Source organism: Manihot esculenta, chromosome 10 (assembly GCF_001659605.2).
Source record: "Manihot esculenta cultivar AM560-2 chromosome 10, M.esculenta_v8, whole genome shotgun sequence".
NCBI classification, from domain to species: domain Eukaryota; kingdom Viridiplantae; phylum Streptophyta; class Magnoliopsida; order Malpighiales; family Euphorbiaceae; genus Manihot; species Manihot esculenta.
In genome coordinates, this window is record NC_035170.2 from 22,574,254 (window position 1) to 22,595,969 (window position 21,716).

General features: G+C 37.4%; 3 protein-coding genes across 4 annotated transcripts; 2 read left to right on the forward strand and 1 right to left on the reverse strand.

Annotated features, from left to right (window-relative positions):
- The first annotated feature begins 242 nt into the window (after positions 1-242).
- LOC110624533 lies at positions 243-3,874 on the forward strand. Its single transcript, XM_021769729.2, has 3 exons — positions 243-625; positions 1,233-3,487; positions 3,577-3,874. The coding sequence occupies exons 1-3, from the start codon at positions 439-441 to the stop codon at positions 3,649-3,651; spliced, it is 2,517 nt and encodes an 838-aa protein (XP_021625421.1). The 5' UTR covers positions 243-438; the 3' UTR covers positions 3,652-3,874.
- A 2,772-nt stretch (positions 3,875-6,646) lies between these two features.
- Positions 6,647-8,640, forward strand: LOC110624032. Its single transcript, XM_021769085.2, has 2 exons — positions 6,647-7,462; positions 7,677-8,640. Exons 1-2 carry the CDS (start codon positions 6,834-6,836, stop codon positions 8,416-8,418), a joined length of 1,371 nt encoding a protein of 456 aa, XP_021624777.1. The 5' UTR covers positions 6,647-6,833; the 3' UTR covers positions 8,419-8,640.
- Positions 8,641-9,589: 949 nt separating this feature from the next.
- LOC110624956 (cilia- and flagella-associated protein 251) lies at positions 9,590-13,957 on the reverse strand. 2 transcript variants are annotated; one of them, XM_043961177.1, is made up of 2 exons: positions 13,634-13,957; positions 9,590-11,647 (listed from the first exon to the last, which is right to left on the reverse strand). In XM_043961177.1, exon 2 carries the CDS (start codon positions 11,602-11,604, stop codon positions 9,802-9,804), a length of 1,803 nt encoding a protein of 600 aa, XP_043817112.1. In that variant the 5' UTR covers positions 11,605-11,647; positions 13,634-13,957; the 3' UTR covers positions 9,590-9,801. The 2 variants fall into 2 exon arrangements, with proteins under 2 accessions (XP_043817112.1, XP_043817111.1); XM_043961176.1 differs by having other exon boundaries at positions 9,590-11,651; positions 13,634-13,956.
- Positions 13,958-21,716: the final 7,759 nt, after the last annotated feature.

The window sequence follows — 21,716 nt, forward strand, 5'->3', positions numbered from 1 at the left end:
ATGCAAAATTAATTATTCCGCATCATCATCTCATATTCATAAATTTTTTATTAATCATATATATTTTTTAACATAAATATTTAATTTAATGATTTTTATATTCGTTCACGAAATTATATCAGAATTTTTTCCGTCTAAACCAAAATTGAAATGTTGTTTCAAAAGATCACATTTATCAACGGCTCGTGCACTTTTCCACTTTTCAAATCCTCTCCCTTCAACGGTCAAAAATCCATTATTGAAATCCCGCGAGGCCGCAATTCGTTTCCTAAACTAGCCGTTACCATCTCCAGCTCTCTCTTTAAACAAACAGCTCCTGTATCCTAGAAAACTCCTAATACAATTCCTCCTAGATATTGCGAATCCATTCTTTAATTCTTTCCAATTCAAAGAAATTATCATCATCTTCATTCTCCAACATAAAAAAATCCACTGTCCATGGCTGCATCTCCAAGCAAAAATCCTCCTTTCTCTTCAATACCTAGTAGGTCATCTAACCCAAGAAACTCAGAGGTTAGCAACCCCATAAGAAGGAGTTTTAGCGGCAGCCCAGTTGCTAGACCTTCTATTATTACGATCCAGAGGCCTGGCTTTAACCCCAATACTCCTGCTAATAGTCCGTCAGGTTCGTTTCTTTTCCTTCTCGTTATTTTGTTTTCGTTTTGTGTTTGGTTGATGAGAAATGGGAAGAAAATGACGAGATGGGAGGAAAACTTAATGGGCATTTTGTTACTGAGTTTTATAGGACGTAAAAAATTAAGGGTTTAGTTTACTTATCTGTTTGATTTAGCTGGGAAAATTAGTGGTCGGACCAATTAATTTTGCACGCTGTGAACCAGACTTTCATTTTGGTTTGTTTGATTATCAAGAAAAAAAGGGAGATAATATGGGAAAGGATTGGAAAATTCTTGGATATTTCATGTTCTTGTATGAGATGTAAAGAAATCGGTACTCTTCTGTGTCTTATTTACTTTGATGGAGGCTAGTCTCTAGGTACCATTTTGTGGAAAACAATATCGGCAGTAAATCTTGTAGAATTTTCCATCCCTTTTAGTAAGTTTAGTTTAAATCTTTATTTTCTTGGGAAACTTTTATCTGCGATTATTTTGTTCTGAATTAAAGGGTGAAGTTTGACAAAGCTGTGTAATTTTTCCACTTTCTTGGCAACCAAATAGTGTAGCCTAATCTGGCTTCCTGGTTCTCATTTAGTATTGTCTTTCTTGAATTGGCAGATTATCCGCGAAGAAAGTCCCTTAACGGAGAAAATATAGTAGTCTCTTTGCGCGATTTTGAGGACAAAGAGAACAGAAAAGATCAAAATTTGAAGCAGGCCAGAGTCCGATCACCAGCTTCTTCAAAGGGTACAAAGAACTTCATGTCTCCAACAATCTCTGCAACCTCAAAAATCAATGCATCACCAAGAAAGAAAATCCTGACAGAGAGGAATGAGCCAACTCGTACTTCTGTGTCATCCTTTGATTGTAAAAGCCCTCTTCCTCTGAAGGAAGATTTGGATTTGAAGCCTGAAAAGGGTTTGAATCAGAAGAAGGAGGTCTCATTTGATCCAACAATCACTTATTTGGAGGACAAGGACTCCTCAAAAAGTAATGAAGATTATAATTCCATGGTACACTCGAGCACTAAAGATGACAGAGAATCGTTATCAGAAAGTACTGCAGATGATTGGGATTCGTTATCAAAAAGCATGACTGTGGACAAGGATTGTGTTAATCTCGATCCAAGTTTTCAGATTAGTCCAAGGGCTTCTTGTCCCTTGGCACCTCTTGATGCAGATTCATTAATGCCTCGTTATGATCCCAGGACTAATTATCTCTCACCAAGGCCTCAATTTCTTCATTATAAGCCTAACCCACGAATCCAGCTGTATCTTAACAAGGAAAGAGATGGTGAAGGGCTTGTGGAGAATTCTGCATCTGAAATTTCTTCAGATGCTGAAGTAACTGAAGGAGAAGAATACCTGTCTGATTATTCACACAAAGAATCTGAAGATGCTTCTTCAGGTGATGTGTTAATTAAAGGAGAAGAAGAGGAGGAGGAGGAGGAGGAGGAGGAGGAAGAGCTGCTTGTCTCTGAACCAAATCTCATCAGTACATCTAAGGAAGCTGCTGAAGTAAAAAGGATGTCTAAGAAACATTTCTTCACGAAAAGAAAGTTCACTACTTTGCTTTTGATCCTGGCTGTTGCTTGTTTATGGGGCTCAGTCACTTATTCACCAGTTATGGATCCATCTGTGCTTAATAATTTAAGCTTCTCTAATCTTTATCTCCCACCTGAAATCTCAGAACCCATCAGAGACAATTTGCAAGGCCTAGCTCAGAAGTTTCAGCAATGGGCATATGATTTTCTCTCTTATATCCATAATCATATCATCAGCTTCAGAGAACGGCTCAAACCTGGTCCATTGCAGTTCGCCAACTTAACCACTTTACTACATGATGGGTTGTTTGATAATTACCTTCTGGTTGACCAGAGTCCTTTTGGTGCAGCAGTCAAGTATGAAAGAAATGGATTAAGTTTGACAAGGGAGGTTGATATTAAATCGTTGGAGGAAGAGGAGGATCAATCAATTGAAGTTGAAGAGAATGTTAAAGTTGAAGGAGACGAAGTCAATGAGAATGTTGAAGTGGAAGGAGATAACAAGGAAACTGATGAAAATATTGAGGAAGCTGCAGAAGGAGAAAAGAATGACCAAGAATATGAAGATGATAAAGTGATTGCATTACATGACAACCTTGAGGTTTTAGTGAACGATATTGTTCTGGAATCTGAAGAAGTAATTATGACAACGGTGACACAAGAAAGAGTGGAAACTGCAGGTTGCATTGAAGAGCCACCAAGTGAAACAGATGTTACAGACCTGCCAGTTCCAATCCCACAGGCGGCTGAAATTCAGCCAGATGACTCTTATCCCAGACTAGCTCTAGCTGAAAATGACATGGGTTCAGTTGAATCTGAGTCCTCTATCGCAGAGAACAAACCTGAAAGCTTTGATTCAGATGCGGCAATGAATTTGGAATCAGTGGACTTGGCAATTCTTGGAACTAATAACATGTTTTCATCTCAGGCGGTGATGTGCATTTCCTTGCTTGCTTTGTGTCTTCTTGCACCTTTTGCTTTCATTTATATCAAGAAGAAAACATCAACCACATCAAATGTCGTAATTACAATGGATCGAACCCCGGTGACCAAGAAAGTGGACTACAGTCCCCTGTCTGCGACCACAGGACACTCATTACAGGAGGTTGATGAAACAACAGATGGAGAATCATGTCCATCAGAAATGAGCAGTTTCCAGTACAGCTACAGCTCATCCTATAGCAAGGGAAGAAACAAAAGGACAAGTGAATCTCAAAGCCAAAAGCATCGGAAGAATTCCAGAAGAGAATCTCTAGCTTCATCTGACTACTCTACTGAGTCACAATCTTATGGAAGTTTCACATCGTATGAGAAAATTATCAACAAGAATGTAAGTATCTGTACATTTATTACCATGCATTTAACAAAACTTCAAAACTATTTCATCATGTACTGATAATTCTTGTTTTGGTTTTGAAGGGAAATGGAGAAGAGAAGTTGTTGACTCCAGTTAGACGCTCTAGCAGAATCAGAAACCATGTCACTTCTCCATGATACACAAATGGATAAGAAGTTTTCAGAGCGAGGCCACGTTTGTGCAGTGCTTGTTTTAGGTAGCTGACTTAGTTTTTAGTAGCTTCCTGATCCTGACATTAGTGTAGTTTTAAAGGCATTTGACTATTGTGCCTGAATCTCTGTGTACCCTGCATTCTTTTGCATGGAACTGTTTCATGGTTTGAATTTTAGTGTGTCAATTCAGATTTCAGAGTTTGCTGCAGTTGCTGATATAATTTTCACTGATTTTAGTCATGGTTGCAACTGGAAATCATGGAACTTTCGCCCTCTCATCATTTCCTCTGAATACTTCTTGCTAGAATCATCTCCCACTCCCATAAAATCATAATAATTAGGCTCAAATGTTTTAAAAATTCAAAACTTTAGTGTTTTTGTCAATTTTTTTAGTTAATTTTTCAGTACATACATTTCTACAAGTCTAATTCTCTCTGTAAATTCATCAAATTTTTTTTTTTCAATTGTTCTTTCTTTAAAATGTTTTTCTGTTATTTAAAATAATCAAACTTGTGTAACACTACAAAATTTCATAAAATTTTTATTAATAAAAATATTTTCTTAGAAAAAATTGTTTAACCAAAAAAAATCAAAATAATAGACTTTTCATTAAAAAAAGCAATTCCAAAATCTTTTTTCTAATAAATTTTTAAAAACTTTTTTTTTTTTTAAAGTTAAATATTACAAAATGTGTCCCTTCTTTTAATAAGCATGATCGGTGGTGAAATTTAAACATGGAGGGAATTCATTAGATGAAAAAGGCTTAAGTCTGGTTACATCAAATACATAGCCCAACAAGAAAACTCAAAACAGCAAAGCATAGCCTATAGCAATAAAGAACCCGACCCAAACATAAACCCTAACAAAGAAATGGGTCAGACTCGAACTCGCTTGTCTAGAAGAGGGATCGCCGCACAAGAACCGGGACGGACACCTGGGTCTTGTTGTGGAGGCACCGATGGGTTGAAAGCACACCTCGTCGGCTGAAAAGACCCATCAATCAAGGAACCCAGGGTGAATAGCTTCAAACACCACACAGAGATGCGAGCCAAATTAGGATCCAAGGCAAGTAGATTCAGACCATCAACCGAGAAACTGGGCGACTGTCTTCCAGAAAGAAGATTGAAGAGAAGTAGATCCCAGAAAAACCAGAGTCTACTAACAAAGAAACCTCATCTAACAAGATCGTTTGAGTTGCATGCAGGGGGAACCATGAAACCTAGAAGCAAGGAGGGAAGCAATCTCTGACCTTCACAATCTACTCTAGGTTTTAAGGAACGGAGAGCAACAGAGCAGCTTCATGAAGCATCCTCAAGATTAATAACAAGAGATAGGTTAAATTAATAATAAAAAATTTAAAATTTTAACTTAGTTTATTCTATTTGATTGATAAGTAAATTTTTTTTTCAAAAAATAGAACCTTTAAACTTCCATAATAATGAAACGATGGTAAGTTACACTATTAAAATCAGGTAAATATTCCTTTACCCTTTTCTCTTTTTTTTTCCACGTAAGAAAAATAAAAGTGAAAAGAATTAAAAAAAAAAAAGAAAAAGGAAAATTTTACCTTCTCCCGTTCGCTTAGATTCCATGTCATGAAAGTGGGAGAAACGGAAACCCGCATCCTAGGGAAAAGGAAGGAAAGAGAAGGAAAAGAATAGAGAATGCACGTGTGAAGAAGTGAAAGTTGAAAGAAAGAAATGAAAAAGGGCAGAAAATTCCAAAAGGAGAGAGAATGCCATATGCAACCAATTTCATTCTAAAGATGAGTGGGTGTTGTGTTCTTCATCTTCCCAACATTTAATAATATTATTATTATCTGCTGTTGGTACGTCCAGTGCAGTCAAAATAGAGTCCAAGCTCTCTTGGAAGCCTTAGGTGGACACAGCTGTGACTTCACCACATATCCAATAAGAATATCCCACTCCTTGTTATTGCCTTTGTTTTTCTCTTCATTCTCTTCTTCAATTTAGCTGGCTTTTCTTTTTTTAGTATTTATGTTTACTATGAATACAGTCAAAGAGATTCCACGTCAATCAAAACATAATTAATTTTTTGAAAACGGTGATTAATTAAAAAAGTAACCGTCTCATCTAACAGTAAAATTTCGATTAGAAAGTGTGCAACTCCATGGGGAAAACGCAAGTGTAGAAGAAGAAAACGACAAGGAAATGGAATAATTTTTGACAGAGATGCGCTTTGCTGGCAAATAGCTAGTTACGTGCGCAGTGAGAGCCAGCTCATTCCACTCTCTACCAATCCGCACCACGCAAGCCCATGCATTATCTAACATGGGAAAGAAATAATCTCCTATTCCACTACCACCATAACTTCCCATGCGCTCGTCCACTACATCATTTTTGGATTAGGCATCCGGCTTAAAATCAACGCGTGGCCAGATTAAACAGATTTTCCGATCAAATTATTTATATATATATATATTATTTTTAGTAAGTTATTGCTTTTTTTTTATTTCATATCAATATTTTTTTTCAAAAAATTATATTTTTTACTTATTTTATTTGTAAAAAATTATATAGTATCAACACATATCTAACTTTAGTAAAGCCACAAAATTGTTGATCATTAGCTCTTTGACAGCTGGAAAATAATATCTGTGAATTATCAATAAAGTATTTTATTAATATTTAAAACAAAAAAAGAAAAATAACGTTTCTAATTTATTTCCCTAATGCAAGCCACAAAAAGTGGTAATCACTAAAGTGGCTGATAACTATGGAATACTAAAAAAAAAAAAAAAAAAAAGAATTAGGATTTTCTTCCATTAACGATTTTGTCTTCTTAGCTGGTCTTACCCGATCAAGATCAATTAAGAATCTACATAATCAAGGATTAGCAATACAAGATTGCTTAATTACAGAAAAAGATCTCACAGCCGCATTCTGAGTTTGACCTCATCGGATTACTATCCCTATCCTTAAAATAACCAGCTAATGCTACAGCCTGTCTCACTCTCATCGTCTCTCTCACGGATGATTCTCTCTTTAACGTTAGCCGGTGACGATATATATATCTTCCACTCCTAAAACCCCTTCTCTCCCTTTCCCTCGAGCACCACCAGAAACCCACCAACGCCAACACCTTCTGCTGCGGCGTTGCCGATCTCTGTTGTTTGTTACAGCAACTGAAATTTGGTATCAACTACAATGGATCCGTGCCCATTTGTACGGATTCTTATTGGTAACTTGGCTCTTAAGTGTCCACCTGGTTCAAGATCCTCTTTGTCAAGTGTAAGCTCATGCTTTTGCAAGATCAAGCTCAAGAACTTTACTACCCAGCAAGCAACAATCCCTCTTTTGAATCAACAACAGCAAGAACAGAGCCAAAACCCAGAAAGCAATTACATTTCAAATTCGCTGGCGGCATGTTTTACTCTCGATAAGACCCAGATCGAGAAACTCTCATCTTCTAAAAAACTCAAGAGTTTGATTAATATTGAGATCTATACGGGCGGCGAAGGGGCTATTTGCGGTTGGACAAATGGGAAGTTTTTAGGGAGAGTGACTGTTCCACTGGACTTGAAAAGGGCAGAGTTTAAGCCTTACGTGTTACACAATGGATGGATTGGTATTGGAAGAGGCAACAAGAAAGGATCATCCATGGCTGAGTTTCATATGAGTATTAGAGCTGAACCTGATCCGAGATACGTGTTCGAGTTTGCTGGAGAGCCAGAGTGCAGCCCTCAGATATTTCAAGTACAAGGGAGTGTGAGGCAAGCGGTTTTCACTTGCAAGTTCAGTTTGAGAAACCCTGGAGATCGCAATTTGGGACCAAGGTTGGTTTTCCTGATTCCTGCTGCTGATTCTTTTTTTTCTCCCTAATTTTTCTCCAATAAGAAAGTTGAGGAAATCTTGATTTTCTCCAGTCCCAAAAACCCTTTTCACCATATTTTGATTTGAAAAAAAAAAAATCTATAAACTACCCTGAAAAAAATCTTGGGATTTAAACTTGGAGTATTGTCTTATTGGCTTTTTCCTTGTATTGTTCAGGCAATCAATACTAGAACAAAGCACATCAAGAAATTGGCTACCTTCTCTGGGAAATGAAAAGGACCAATCCACGAAAGAACGAAAAGGGTGGACGATTACAATCCATGACCTCTCAGGCTCACCAGTAGCAATGGCTTCAATGGTGACTCCATTTGTACCATCCCCAGGTTCAGACCGCGTCAATCGCTCGAACCCAGGTGCATGGTTAATCCTCCGCCCATCTCTCGGCACCTGGAAACCTTGGGGACGACTAGAGGCGTGGCGTGAACATCCTAAAACCAATGAATTAGGCTATCGTTTCGAATTGGTACACGAGACCATTACAGCCACCCCAAGCACCACCACCCTTGTCAATTCTGTCATTAGCACCAAAAACGGAGGCAAATTCATAATCGACACCACCAACAGTGTGTCCACCCCAGCGTGCAGCCCGCATAGCAGCTGTGATTTCGGATCCGGATCAGGGTCTGGATCTGGGTCATGGTCAGGATCAGAGATCGGAGCTGGACTTTTCTCGCAATTCATGTACAGAGGATTCGTAACGTCATCGACAGTGAAAGGCTCCAGCAGTTGTAGTAAACCGGAGGTGGAGATTGGAGTACAGCACGTGAATTGCACGGAGGATGCGGCTGCTTTCGTGGCATTAGCAGCAGCCATGGATCTAAGCATGGATGCTTGCAGACTGTTTTCTCATAAGCTAAGGAAGGAGCTGAGGCAGCTGAGTCAGAGTTTTGTCGTTTGACGTGGGATTGGTTTGTCGTTTTGAGGGAATAGAGGATAGCTAATGAGTTGGTTAGGTGTTGGGTTTTTATTTTTATTTATTTTTCTTTTCTTTTTGGCTGATAACTAACAGCAGTTCTTGAGCTGGATATGTTCATGAATTAATTTTTAGTTTCTTTATTGTACAGTGAGGAATGACAAGGCATGACTTTTATATGTATATTATAATTTAAATATTTCTCAATTTGTTTTTATTTTTTATTTTTTAAAAATTAAAACAAATAATAATAAATTTATTTTTCTATTTTTTTATATAATTTTAATTTTAAAATTGTGTTGGGAATTGACTGAGTATGAGAATCCAATGTTTGGTGGAGATGTCAAAGAAACCCATTTACGGGGTGGCAAAGATTCGATTTCTAATTGTGTATTAATTAGGTCAATATAATTTTCTTATTTTTTATTTGGAGAATTTAAAAAAATATAGGTACAAAATTCATATAGTTTTTCTCAAGTAGATCGATCCAACATGGCACGTTCCGATCTAACTACACAAAGCGATCTAACTACACAAAGCAAGTCGAATCAGCCTATGTACAGGACCACCAGAAAATAGCTTAATCCAAGGGATAGAACTGTAGAAGAGCAAATTCAATCACCTCACAGTTCTATCAATATGCGCGCTAAAACTTGACAGAGAGAAATTTACTGGCATATCCATACATACGGATCTGTATAGCATGATAGCGGTTATGTGTCATTAAAAAACAAAAGGAGAAGAGATAAAAGCGAGAGGTGATCTTTCCTAATCAAACTTACAAACCCACTATAAATTTTATTTTTTAATCTCATTTCTTAAAATTTTAAATATTTATTAATTAATTTTTTAATTTTATACGAAAAAAATATACTGACCAATCTCTTATATATAAAGAATATTATAAATTTTTTTATAATATTTAATGGCTAAAATTAAAAAAAAATAATTTTATAGACATTTTTAAATATTATTAATTTTACATTTTAATATTAAAAAAATCTTTACTTTTTAAAATTAAAAAATCAACTAATAAATTTTTCAATAACATATCCATTAAATAATAAATTTGCCTTTCAAAAACCTTCTCATCACATAAACAAGCCACATTCAAAAACATCAAAACGACCTAAAAATATAGGTGTTAAAAGGGATGTGAATTGTGAACTAAAGTTTGCAATATATTATGAAGAATCAACCATGAACAGCATCAAACTACCTACATTTGCAATGCTAAACCTAGATCATATTCCAAACCAGAAAGTGGAAACACAAAAAACTCTCCATGTTTGTCTATCAAAAACAGAGTGAGCAAGTAACTAAACATTGTGATCACTCAGAAGCACACACAGCATTTCATAATAATTCTCATTCTGCTGCAGCATCTCGGCTATTAACCCCTTCTCCACTATCCCCCGGTAGCGTTTCAAGATCTATTCGAGCCTCCTTCTCTTCTTGGCCAACTGAAGAATCAGTGTGATCATGAACAACAGCTTCAGTTCCATCTGTAGCAGAAGAGCCCAAGTTTTCTTCTGTTCCACCTGATTCATTAGCATCATGTGCAGTTTCCTTTGTTGTTGAAGATGACTCAGAATTGACCTCAGAGTTAACTTCAGGTTCAGGTTTAATGACCTTATCTGATCCATCAGGCTTGACCTCTGCTTCAGCGTTAACTTCAAGTTCAGGTTTAATAATCTTATCTGATCCATCAGGCCTGACCTCTGCTTCAGCTGTAACTTCAGGTTTAATGACCTTACCTGATCCAGCTGGCTCCGAGTTAGCAGAAAAATTTGAAGTCGCGGCAGCCGAGATGTTATCCAAGGTTTTATCAGGGATACTTGAAATAGAATTAGTTTCTATGTTACCAGAAACTATGCTGTTATTTACCTGTACCCATTCGGTGGTTTTCAAATTAGATGCTTCCCCAGTGCTCGCACCATAGATTGTTGCATTCTGAACTTGATTTGAGTCAGATGTAAGCAATGTTCCATTATGCTGGGATGAACCAGATGTCTCGGTTCTCCCTCCTTCTGGGTTATTGCCAGCTTCTACATTTACATCTTTGGATGTATTGCTTAGTACTGGTTGGTCATTGGATAGAGAAGAAAATGTTGCATGTTTGGTTGATAGATCCTCAACGTTGATGATCTTATCATCCTTCTTTTCTGCAGCTGTGGCATTCGGTGGAGGATCATTATCAGCTGATACAACTCCTTCAAGCTGTGATTGTGAGTTTTTCTCATCCCCACTTACATCGTTGGTGTTGATGCTATTGGAATTTCTCTCCAGTTCTAAATCATTCGTTACTGAGTTATCATTTGAGTTATCAGAACTTGTGTTCTCAGCTTCAGCGCTTATAGTTTGAGAATCATGAGTTACCGCACTTGAAGCATCATCTGCCTTGTAATGTTCTTCTCGAGCCTCATGATCATTCTGCACACCTCCATCGTTATCTTGATCCTCTGTTGAAGTTTCATGACCCGATTGAGCCTCCTTATCTTCAGCTTCATCATTTCCACTTTCCTTTTCCTCCCCTTGTTCCTCTCTCCCTCTCTCTCCATCAACTAAATCTTCCTCGTGATCAGCTTCTCCTAGTTTCTCTTGATCATGTTCACCTATCTCATCATCTCCACCTCCTCTCCTCTCATCTTCTATCTCTTCTTCTTGCTCGTCATCTTCATGCTTGTTTCCTTCTTCTCGCTCTTCCTCTTCATGCTTAGTTCCTTCTTCTTCTTGCTCTTCCTCTTCATGCTTAGTTCCTTCTTCTTCTTGCTCTTCCTCTATGTGCTTAGTTCCTTCTTCTCGCTCATCCTCTTCATACTTAGCTTCACCTTCCACCTGCTTTTGTTCATGCTTATTTTCTTCCATCTTATTTACTTCCTCATCTACTGTAGTTTCTTCATCATCTTCTTCCTCATGTTTCTTATCCTTAGATAACTCCTGCACACGAGGATGGAGGCCTTTCCTTCCCAAGTTTGAAATCCCAACATCACTTTGAGTTCTGACAGAGATTTGTGCCTCATACTCATCCAACTCCTTTTTCTTATCATGGGAATGCTTTAGCTGGTAGATTAACCAGAAGCAGACACCAAGCAATAAACAAATCTGCAGAACATGCTTTACCTTGAAGCCTCTGGTTCTAGCATTTCTACTTGGTGCCCGTTTGATCATGATGAACCTTTGAATCTATAGCTCACCTCCTCAGTGTATATCTCTGCCTAGAACCAAAAATTTGACAATTAATCAAACAATAATTCTAGGCAGTTAAAGTACAATAGTCAGCAATAAATTTCAAACCCTCTTTCCCCACTTCAAATCACCAAGTTAATTACACTAGTAACGACCTACTTCGTTTGAACCTTGCAGCATCATATCCTAAAAGAATTTCCTAGTAACCCCACCTGAAGGACATATCCAATTTAGAACAAAAGAAACATAAATCTCCAAAATCCTGAAATTTATGTAGTTGGTGGATCCCAAGCCAAGCCCCAGGACCTGGTTAATCTGCTTTGTGTTGCTTAAGTAAACAACAAAAGAAGACATGACCATACAAATGCAAAAAAACCAGCCGTTTCATGGTTCCAATTGAGCCCAGAGAAATCATCAAATACTTAAAATTGGTTTAGGTACCAGAGGATAAAATGTTCCTAACTTAATTAATGGGTTGGGTACTGGTTGGAGTAGGACCCAGCCCTTAGGCCACAAGGATGAAAGCATAGAACTTCCTATACATCAGTAGGACTTTCTCTTTCTATATGCGTAAGTGCAAGTTTTCCTTTTTTGAATGGAAATGAACCATTGGAAGTATCTCAGGTTAGGCCTTACATCCTAATCCAAGCAAGCAACCATAGGAGGGAAGGAAAGAGACTAAATATTTTGTTTATTTACCAAGTTTGAGGCTTTGCTCTAAGTTCTTTCTGTCAATAGCTTTTGCCCTTTGTAGGAAACATGTCTCTACTTCCTTTCTTTTTTCCAATATCAGATCTCAGACATATATTCTATTGAATCCTAGGACCTCCCCTTTGAGTGGAAAACACAAACTATACTATACTCCCCTTTCTTCTAGACCAAAACACACCCAATGACAAGCAATGATTTGAGTATCCATAATCTATGCCCTCTCTCAAAAAAGGGAAAAAAAAAAAAAAAAAAAAAACTACAGCCCTCTCAATCAAGGTAAACGAAATGTGTTTTCCTGCCCAATTTTGAAAAGGTGCACCAACTTTAGTTACCAAATCACTTCTCATTACACTGTACTATCTTCAAATTGTTTTAGTTACTATATCACTTCAGAGTTCGAAAACAAAGATGAAAACTAAGTAGAACTTCCTTTGAAACACTCATTGCAGATAAATTTCACAGGGTGCTAAAAAATGGCAAAGCCAAACATAATTATTGTACTCCCTCCACAATATAAAGCTAGACCAAAAGTTATTTTTCACACAAATGAAGAAAATATAGTTAATACAATTAAAACAATAAATTTTATATTGACTTCCTAATATACTCTCCTCTGCACTCCTATTTTTTTATATTAATGTATTATTAGCACTAATAAAATTATTTTCTCAATATACATTAAATACAGGTCTAATAGGAAGATAATGAATAAACTAGCATATGAGAGTGGCAAGATTTTTACATCATCAGGTAGTTTAGACTACTGCATCGTTCAAAATTTGCATCGAAAAAAAAAAATAAGGAAGGCGAATTTGAGTAACATTTTTGTTAATATTATCAGAAGAGGGAGGGGGAGAGAGAGAGAGAGGGAGGGGGAGAGAGAGAGAGAGGGAGGGGGGGGGGGGGGAGAGAGAGAGAGAGAGAGGGAGAGTTCAGCATCAAAAGCAAAACCTTTTTTTCTCCACATTCAAGAAACCCATTGCAGAAAAGAAGAAGAAGATCACAGATAAAAGTTAATTGAAAGTCTCAAAGGAAACCCTAGTCAGAAAAAATCAAATCCACAAACAAACATCCATTGATTCCAAAACCTTAAATCACGAGTCAAAAGTCAATCCTTTATCCTTCGAAATCCAAAACCCACATCCCAAAATAGCTTAATAAGATACCAGAACAACAAGACCAACATCAAATAGGGAAGGAAAAAAAAAAAACCAATCTAATCCTCCCCAGGAATATCATTAACTCAACACAGTAAAGGTAACCAATAGAAGTATCATCAAACAAAAGAAAGAAAGAGCACCTGGAGCTGGAGACTGAGACAAGATAGTATTTATTGAACCAAAACGAGAGAGCTATATCCCATATCTAGGATGGGAGGAACGAGGAGGTGGGTAAAAAAAAAAAGAGGCTTTTCCTCCTTTCCGCTTGTTAAAATGTATTGGAAATCTAATTCTGCAACGGAGAGTGGACCCAGAAAGGCAAAAACTAAGAGGAGAGCAGAGAAAAATGGATAGGAAGCTCCGTCCTACAAGCGCGATTTTGCCTTGGAAGTGAGCACTGACATGTGAAGGACAAACAAGAGGGCTGTGAATCCGAGCAGGGTGGTAAAAAAAAAAAAAAAAAAGAAAAGAAAAATCCGAGTAAGGACTAGGGTGTTAAAATGTGAAAATGAAGTGTTGCGGGGCTGAGTTATCCAACGCTTGGATAGATGCAAAATAAAAAGGAAGAAAAACAAAATTAGAAAAATATGTGTAAACTGATTTTTTATGGAAAATTTATTATTTAATTTTATATTATGAAAAATTAATTATATATTTTTTAATTAGAAAAAAAATATATAATTGATGGTTTAAAATTTTATTAATTAGTATTTTTTTTGTTAATTTTAGTTATTAATTAATACATCGATTACGCTTTTCTATTTGTTCTTAAAAAAATATTAATTAATAATTTTTTTATAAATAAAAAATTAATTATTAAATTTTTTCAAATCATAATATTAAATAATAAAATACTTTTTAAAATTTTTTAAAAAAAATTACAAAATTAATGTGAAAACTTAAATACAAATAAGAAAAATGCGATTTAAAGTAGAGTATTCCTTTTTTAAAAGATAGCTTACAGAGTAGGAGTAGAGAGATTGCTTATGCAAGTGGTTATGAAAATATTATGTGAAGTGTTTGCTTTCCATCTTCTTTGATTTGCTTCTAAAAAAGGCAATTAAAATTGGATTTCATAAGTATATTAAAAATGTCATTTTAAATTATTTGAGCTCAACGGCATGAAATGAGATGACGCGATTTTTTTTTTTAAATTCAAGATTTTAAATTTAAATTTTAAGTACGGAATCAAACTTTGAGTACAGAGCACCTTGAAAAAATTTTAGAGGAAGCGCTTTGTGTCTTTATGAGTTTGTTTTATGCGAATTCAGATTAGTCGAATAAGTAGGGGTGATCATTCGATTGATTTGGTTCAAAATCGAACCGAACCGAATAAATCGAAAACCGAAATTTTAGTGTTTATGAAAATCAAATCAAATCGATTTTGATCAAAAACTGAATCGAACTGAACCGGTCTGATTCAGTTCGATTCGGTTTGGTTTGATCGATTTTAATTTTTAATAATTTTTTTTATTTTTTATACTTTATTTTTAGTATTTACAAATTTAATTAAAATATTTTAATCTTAATATGATTTAATTTCTCTATATTATTGAAAAAATGTATTATTATCACTAATCGGTTCGGTTCGGTTTTTTCAATTTTTTTTTATCAAAATTGAACCGAACTGAAATAACTGAAATTTCTGAAATTAAAAACCAAACCGAAATGTATAAAAAACCGAACTAAATTTTTAAATCGATTCGGTTCGGTCGATTTTTTCAGTTTGAACCAAATACTGATCACCCCTACGAATAAGTGAATTTTAAAGATAAAATTTGTTTATACACATCAATCCATGATTAAATTAAATTTCATTTTAAATTAAAATTTAAATTTATTTTGAAGTATCAATGCTTATGTAAATTTTACTTAAAGTGACATTTTCATAAGATTTTTTTTTTTGGAAACTAACTTATAATATCTCTCTAGACAAATCTAATTCAAATGACATTTTTTAATCGCATTTTCTTAATTGTATATTACTTTTACAAATTATTTTAGTTTCACAATAATTTTGTAATTAATTTATTTAAAACATTATTTAGATACTCAAACAAAAGAAATTAAATTATTTTTGCTTTTTTAGTTTATAAAAAATCTAAAACTTTTAATTGTTTTATGATTTAATGTAAAAGTTTAAATTTGAAAAAAAAATCCAAAATTATAAATTTTGTTAAAATTATATCTAATTTAAAATTTTGGAAAAATCTTACTGACAAGACAATGCTACAGTTTTATTTTATTATATTTATATAACATATAAATAAAAGCTATTTATATAAAATATTAAAAAAATTTGTTATTTTACAATTTAAAATACATTTTTAAAAGTTTAAATATAATATTGCTGAAAATAAATTGATGACGTGGCTGAAATGAAACTGTGCGTAATTGGCTAATCCTGCAAGACAGATAAAGTGAGGTGGTGGGTGGTTACAACAGCCACTCCGATACTCAAGTCAATAAACTGGAGAAGATGATGAATTAAGAACTTGAGAGTATTTGTGTGGGAGAATAGAGTACTTTTACCTCTATGATCGTTTCCTTTTTATATTGTAAGAAGGTAGGTATAAATATAGTATTTCTTTATAATTCGGCGATGATGTGGCTGACTCATTAGTAAAGGATTTTCGTCGGCTAATTGATTGAAAATCACGTGAACGAAGGCGTGCTGGAGATCTACTAGATGGTAGCTATTAACAACAACTTCCTCATGGAGCCTCGCCTTGAAGTTATGAGGGCAAGTGCTGTCTAACTTTAGGCCGACTTATCTTAAAGCGCCTGTGTCTCCTTTTCTCTTTGGATTCGGGCACTGTGGTCGTCTGGGCCTTCCTTTCTATGGGTGGGATTGCGTATTAGTTTATCAAATCTTTGTCACATGACCCAGTCTTATGGTGATAGCTCACTACCTAATTTGAGTGAGTCTCATGTAGCATTAAAAGTCCCCTGCTAGTCTTTGATTCTTTAAATTCGAAGGTGATAGTTGTCTTCATGATCTGGGTTATGTGGTTTGTTTGTCCGACTGAGCGCATGATGTCCTTATTATCTTCTTACTTGCTCTACCGTCTAGTCAGGTTTAAAATCTTACCTTGGTAAAAATTGATCCGAGTGATATAATAATGCCTTGACGAGTTTTCAGATATTTTTCAGCCCTTGCGAGCTCCTTCGTCTTTTCCAGCTTTATTGAGCTTCCGAGCATTTTTCAGCGCAGGCCAACCTTTCGGGCTTTCTTTAGCCCTGATGAGCTTTTTGGCATCAAATGCCTTTGCGAGCTTCCGGGCATTTTTCTAACCTTTGTGAGCTTCTAGGCATTCTCTAGCCCTGACGAGCTTTTTGGCATTAAATGTTTTTGCAAGTTTCCGGGCATTTTTCTAATCTTTGTGAGCTTTCAAGCATTCTCTAGCCCTGATAAGCTTTCTGGCATCAAATGCCTTTGCAAGCTTTCAGATATTTTTCTAATTTTTGAAAGCTTTTGGGCTTTCTCTAGCCTTGACAAGCTTTCTGGCATTAAATGTTTTTGCAAGCTTCCATGCATTTTTCTAACCCTTACGAGCTCCTTGCCCTTTTCTAGCCTTTACGGGCATTTTTCTAGCCCTAGCGAGCTTCTTGTCCTTTTTCAAGTCTTAATGGGCTTCTAGATATTTTTCTAGCCCTTACGAGCTCCTTAGTCTTTTTCTAGCCTTCTTGGGCATTTTGCAGCCCTGACCAACTCTGATGAGCTTTTGGTCATTCTCCTCCTTATAAAAGTTTTAGATTTCTAGGAGTGATTGTAAGAGCGGCGACACATGCCTGTAATTCTCTTTGTGAGATGGGACCAATGCTCTTGGCCACATGGCTTGGTTCATACCAGCCTTGCGACTTGATCATTAAATACCTTAAAAACTTCTCATGAAGTACGACTAACATTCGAAAAGCTGGTCTGATGTGGACCCGCCTTGTGGCTTGGCATGAGATGCTTAGAATCTTTTTGTGATGCAAGACTAATACTCGGTCTTCTAGCCTAGCGTATACTCGCATTGTGACCTAGCATCAAATGCCTCATTGTGAGGGACCTATGCCTGGATGGCCTGACAATTGCCTTGTGGCCTGGCATGAGATGCCTTATTATGGGGGACCCATGCCTAGATGGCCATGTGGCCATTTTTTGAATGTGTTTTCACGGACCAACATCCATATTTTGGCATGACAATTGTAACGCCCCGAAAATCGGACCGCTACCGGCGCTAGGATCCGGGTCGACTTAAGGCCGCCGGGACCCGTAGCAAGCCTGACATAAAACCTGTAAACCTGTATAATCCCATACATGATCAACAATATGCATAAAAATTAAAACTTTTCCTTCCATTGAACATTAACCAAACTCAACCTGTGCATAACATTAACATAACTTTGATCCCTCTGTGGGATCTCATCTATGCCCTCAATGGGTAACATACATCTGTTGAGTTGGTTTATATAATCATCAACAAAAATCTCTAAGATCATGTATAAAAGGGATACAACAATCTATGGTCAAGCACATACTAACATCCATACAACTCCTTACATAACTATACTGTACTTTTACATTACAATTTGATCATGTCCATTTCTATCTATTACAAGCATGACTTCTTCACTCTATCCGAACTCCCGCACTAGATCCTGTACCTGTAAGCCTGGGGGAAAAGGGGAGAGGGGTGAGCTAAAAGCCCAGTGAGTAGAGCTAGTAAAACACATTAACACTATGCTCAAATGGAATGCATCATAACACAAACAATTCACATAAGGGTTGGGTGAACTCGTCACCAATTAGTCCAAGTTAACTCTGTGCCAGGCCTGTAGAATGGGGTCCTGGTCTTTCCTGTCAGAACATACATTACTTACCATTTTCCCAGGGCCTCCTCTGGGCTCCTGGTCTTCGAGTCCCATAACCGTACCTTACTCTGTGCCAGGCCTGTAGACTGGGGCCTGGACTTGCTTACTCTGTGCCAGGCCGTAGCATAGGGTCCTGGTCTTCCTGTCTTGGACTAATTGGGTCATCCAACATTCACCCACAACAACAACAATTTATGCAATGCGGCATATTCGTGAAAACTAATGCAATCATCCTATTGCATAATCATGATGCATGAAACATAATAAAACATTTAATTTAAAAGATTGAGTTTAGTTCCACTCACCTCTGGCTGACTCTGACAATACCGAAGCAGCTGAACTCACTGCTGGGGTCCTCGGTTCCTCGGGTCTGAACCTACACAGGTGGACTCAAATGAGGGACCAAACATATATAAACATGACTCTAATATAACCCCCAAAAACCCCCTAAAACATCATGAAAACATCACAGAAAATATGCATGAAATGGCTGAACAGGGCACTTTCGGCGGCACCTTCGGCGGCCGAAAGTCCTGGACAGAGACGAAACTCAGCTAGGTTCGGCGGCACCTTCGGCGGCCGAAAGTCCCAGACAGAGACGAAAGTCTCTTTTCGGGGGCAACTTCGGCAGCCGAAAGGCCTGCCTCCCCAGCCATGTTCGGCGGCCGAAAGTACCTTCGGCTGCCGAACCTGGTTTCTGCCAAAGGGCAGAAACTTGGCTCCCTTTGCACATTTCGCCTCCAAACCTTCCAAACATGCATATTTTTCAACCAAAGCATGCATACAAGTTCCTAGGGGCCTCAAACAAACATATACCCCATCTACAACACTTCAAACATACTCAAACAACACACATTGTGCAAAACATCAATATATACCCATAACTCAACATATACCCTAGCATGCATTTCTACCCTTAGATCTTGCATAAAACTTATTTAGAACACATAATAAGGGTGGATCCGAGCTTACCTCTTGAAGAAATGAGAGGGAAGACGATCCTAGCTTGGAGATGAAGAGATTGAGCTCCTTGAACCTCCAAGCACCCAAAACTTGCTCTTTGCTCACAAATCTTCAAAATAGAAGTTAAAACTCGTGAAAACCATGAAAGATCTAGGGAAAACACTCAAGATTGAGGGAGGAGCGGCGGAGACTCACCTTGGCCGACAATGGGAGAGAAAAAGCTCGCCCGTGCGGACCAAAGGGACCCCTTTTATATGTGGCTGGCCAGGCCACGTTCGGGGGCCGAATGTGCCTCCGTATCCATGCAATGTTCGGCGGCCGAACATGAGGTTCGGCGGCCGAACCTTGACTTCCCTCACTCATGCTTTCGGGGGCCTAACGTGCCTCCAAAACGCATGCATGTTCGGCGGCCGAACTTGACTTTCGGCGGCCGAACCTGGGTTTTCCTCCAAAGCTATTTTCATGCAAAAACTCATTTAATTCATACTTAAAATCATTTAAAACATAAAAACATTTTATAAAAACATGACTCTACCCTTCTAGAGGTCTCCAACATCCGAGATTCCACCGGACGGTAGGAATTCCAATACCGGAGTCTAGCCGGGTATTACAACAATTGCATTTTGGCCTGATATGAGATGTCTTATTATGTAGGACCCATGCCCGAATGGCATGTGGCCTTGTTTTAATGTATTTCTACGTACTAATGCCTGAATTTTGGCATGGAATTGCCTTATAGTCTAGCATGAGATGCCTTGTCATATGGGAATCATGTCCGGATGGCCATGTGGCTATTTTTTGAATGTGTTTCCACGGACTAACGCCTAGATTTTGGCCTAGCAATTGCCTTGTAGCCTAGCATGAGATACCTTATTATGTGAGACCCATGGCCGAATGGCCATGTGGCTATTTTTTAAATGTATTTATGTGGATCAACGCCTAGATTTTGACCTAACAATTGCCTTGTGTCCTGTCATGAGATACCTTATTATACGAGAGCCAAGTCCGGATGGCCATGTGGCCATTTTTTAAATGTGTTTCTGCGGATCAACACCCAGTTTATACGTGGGATCCATGCCTGGATGACCTGACAATTGCCTTTTGGCTTTTTATGAATTTATTTCTATAGACCAACGCTCGAATTACGTGCGGGACCCATGCCGGAGTATATTGGGGGACCTATGCCCGGATTTTAGCCTTTGTACTTGTCTCTATACTTCATCCATCTAACGCTTCTGACTTTTCTAGAAAAAAAGAAGCTTGAAGAATACATCTTAGTTTTTTAACTGTTTTATAAATCACAAACATTTTTCTAAGGATAAAAATAAAAGACTAGATCGTCTGACTTGATCATTTTCAAGACTCGGAGTTTGACTCAGGAGCTGGACATCTATGATATTCTCCTTAGTCACCCCTATTAACGCTCAGTCCTCCTGCAAATACATGAGTAACTCCCACAGGTTCACTGTCAGGGATGGTTTCGGGAATTGTTACATCGTGCTCATGTGTCTTATCTCTTCTACTCTTTCTGATGAACTTTTGAAGTATTTTGTTTCTTATTAATATCTCGATCTCTTCTTTCAAATATCGGTACTCCTCCATTGTATGTCTATGGCTTTTGTGAAAACGGCAGTACTTCGTCCTATCTTGCTTTCCCACTCTTTTGGGATTGAGCTTCGGAGGCCACCTAACCTCCTTGTCGTTCCTCCTGATCCACATTAGAATATATGTCCTTGAGTCATTCAATGGAGTGTAATTCTTATACTTATCTCGGTCGTCCCTTACTCAAGAGACTGAGTAACTTTTGTGATCTCCCCTGTATCATTGCTTCTTCGGCTTTTGATCTTGTTTTTGGCTCGTTCTTTTACCCTCTTCCTATCCTTCATAGCACTTTTGGACAGCACGTCCTAGCTTTCAGTCAGCGTCCTTGGGAACATCATCTGATGGCTCATCTTCCTCGAACTTGTCCTTCCCTTTAGACTGAGTCTGGATTGCTTATGTCCAAGTCCTTGAGGTCTATACAAAAACTTCCTCCCTCTCCCTGAGAGCCATGAGTGACGTCTCTTCTCGAACTTTATATTGTTCAAAAATAACTTGCAACCTTCTAACGTATTGGAGTATCTGCTTGATGCTCAGATTGTTGAACGTTGACCATAGGGTGTGTGTGTTTTGTCCACTGCTAGGAGTGGAAGAAATGATAACATCCTCATCGATAGCAACCTTAGCAGCAGCTCGTGAAATTTTAGCCATTTCTAAAGATAATAGAGAGATCTCTCTTAGAGAAAAAGGGTAAGAGACCAGTTTTAATCCAAATGAATAGAGAGAATTCAATGGTTTTTCTGGCAATAGAACCAAATGATGTTACTGAAAATAAACTGATGACGTGGTCGAAATGGAGCT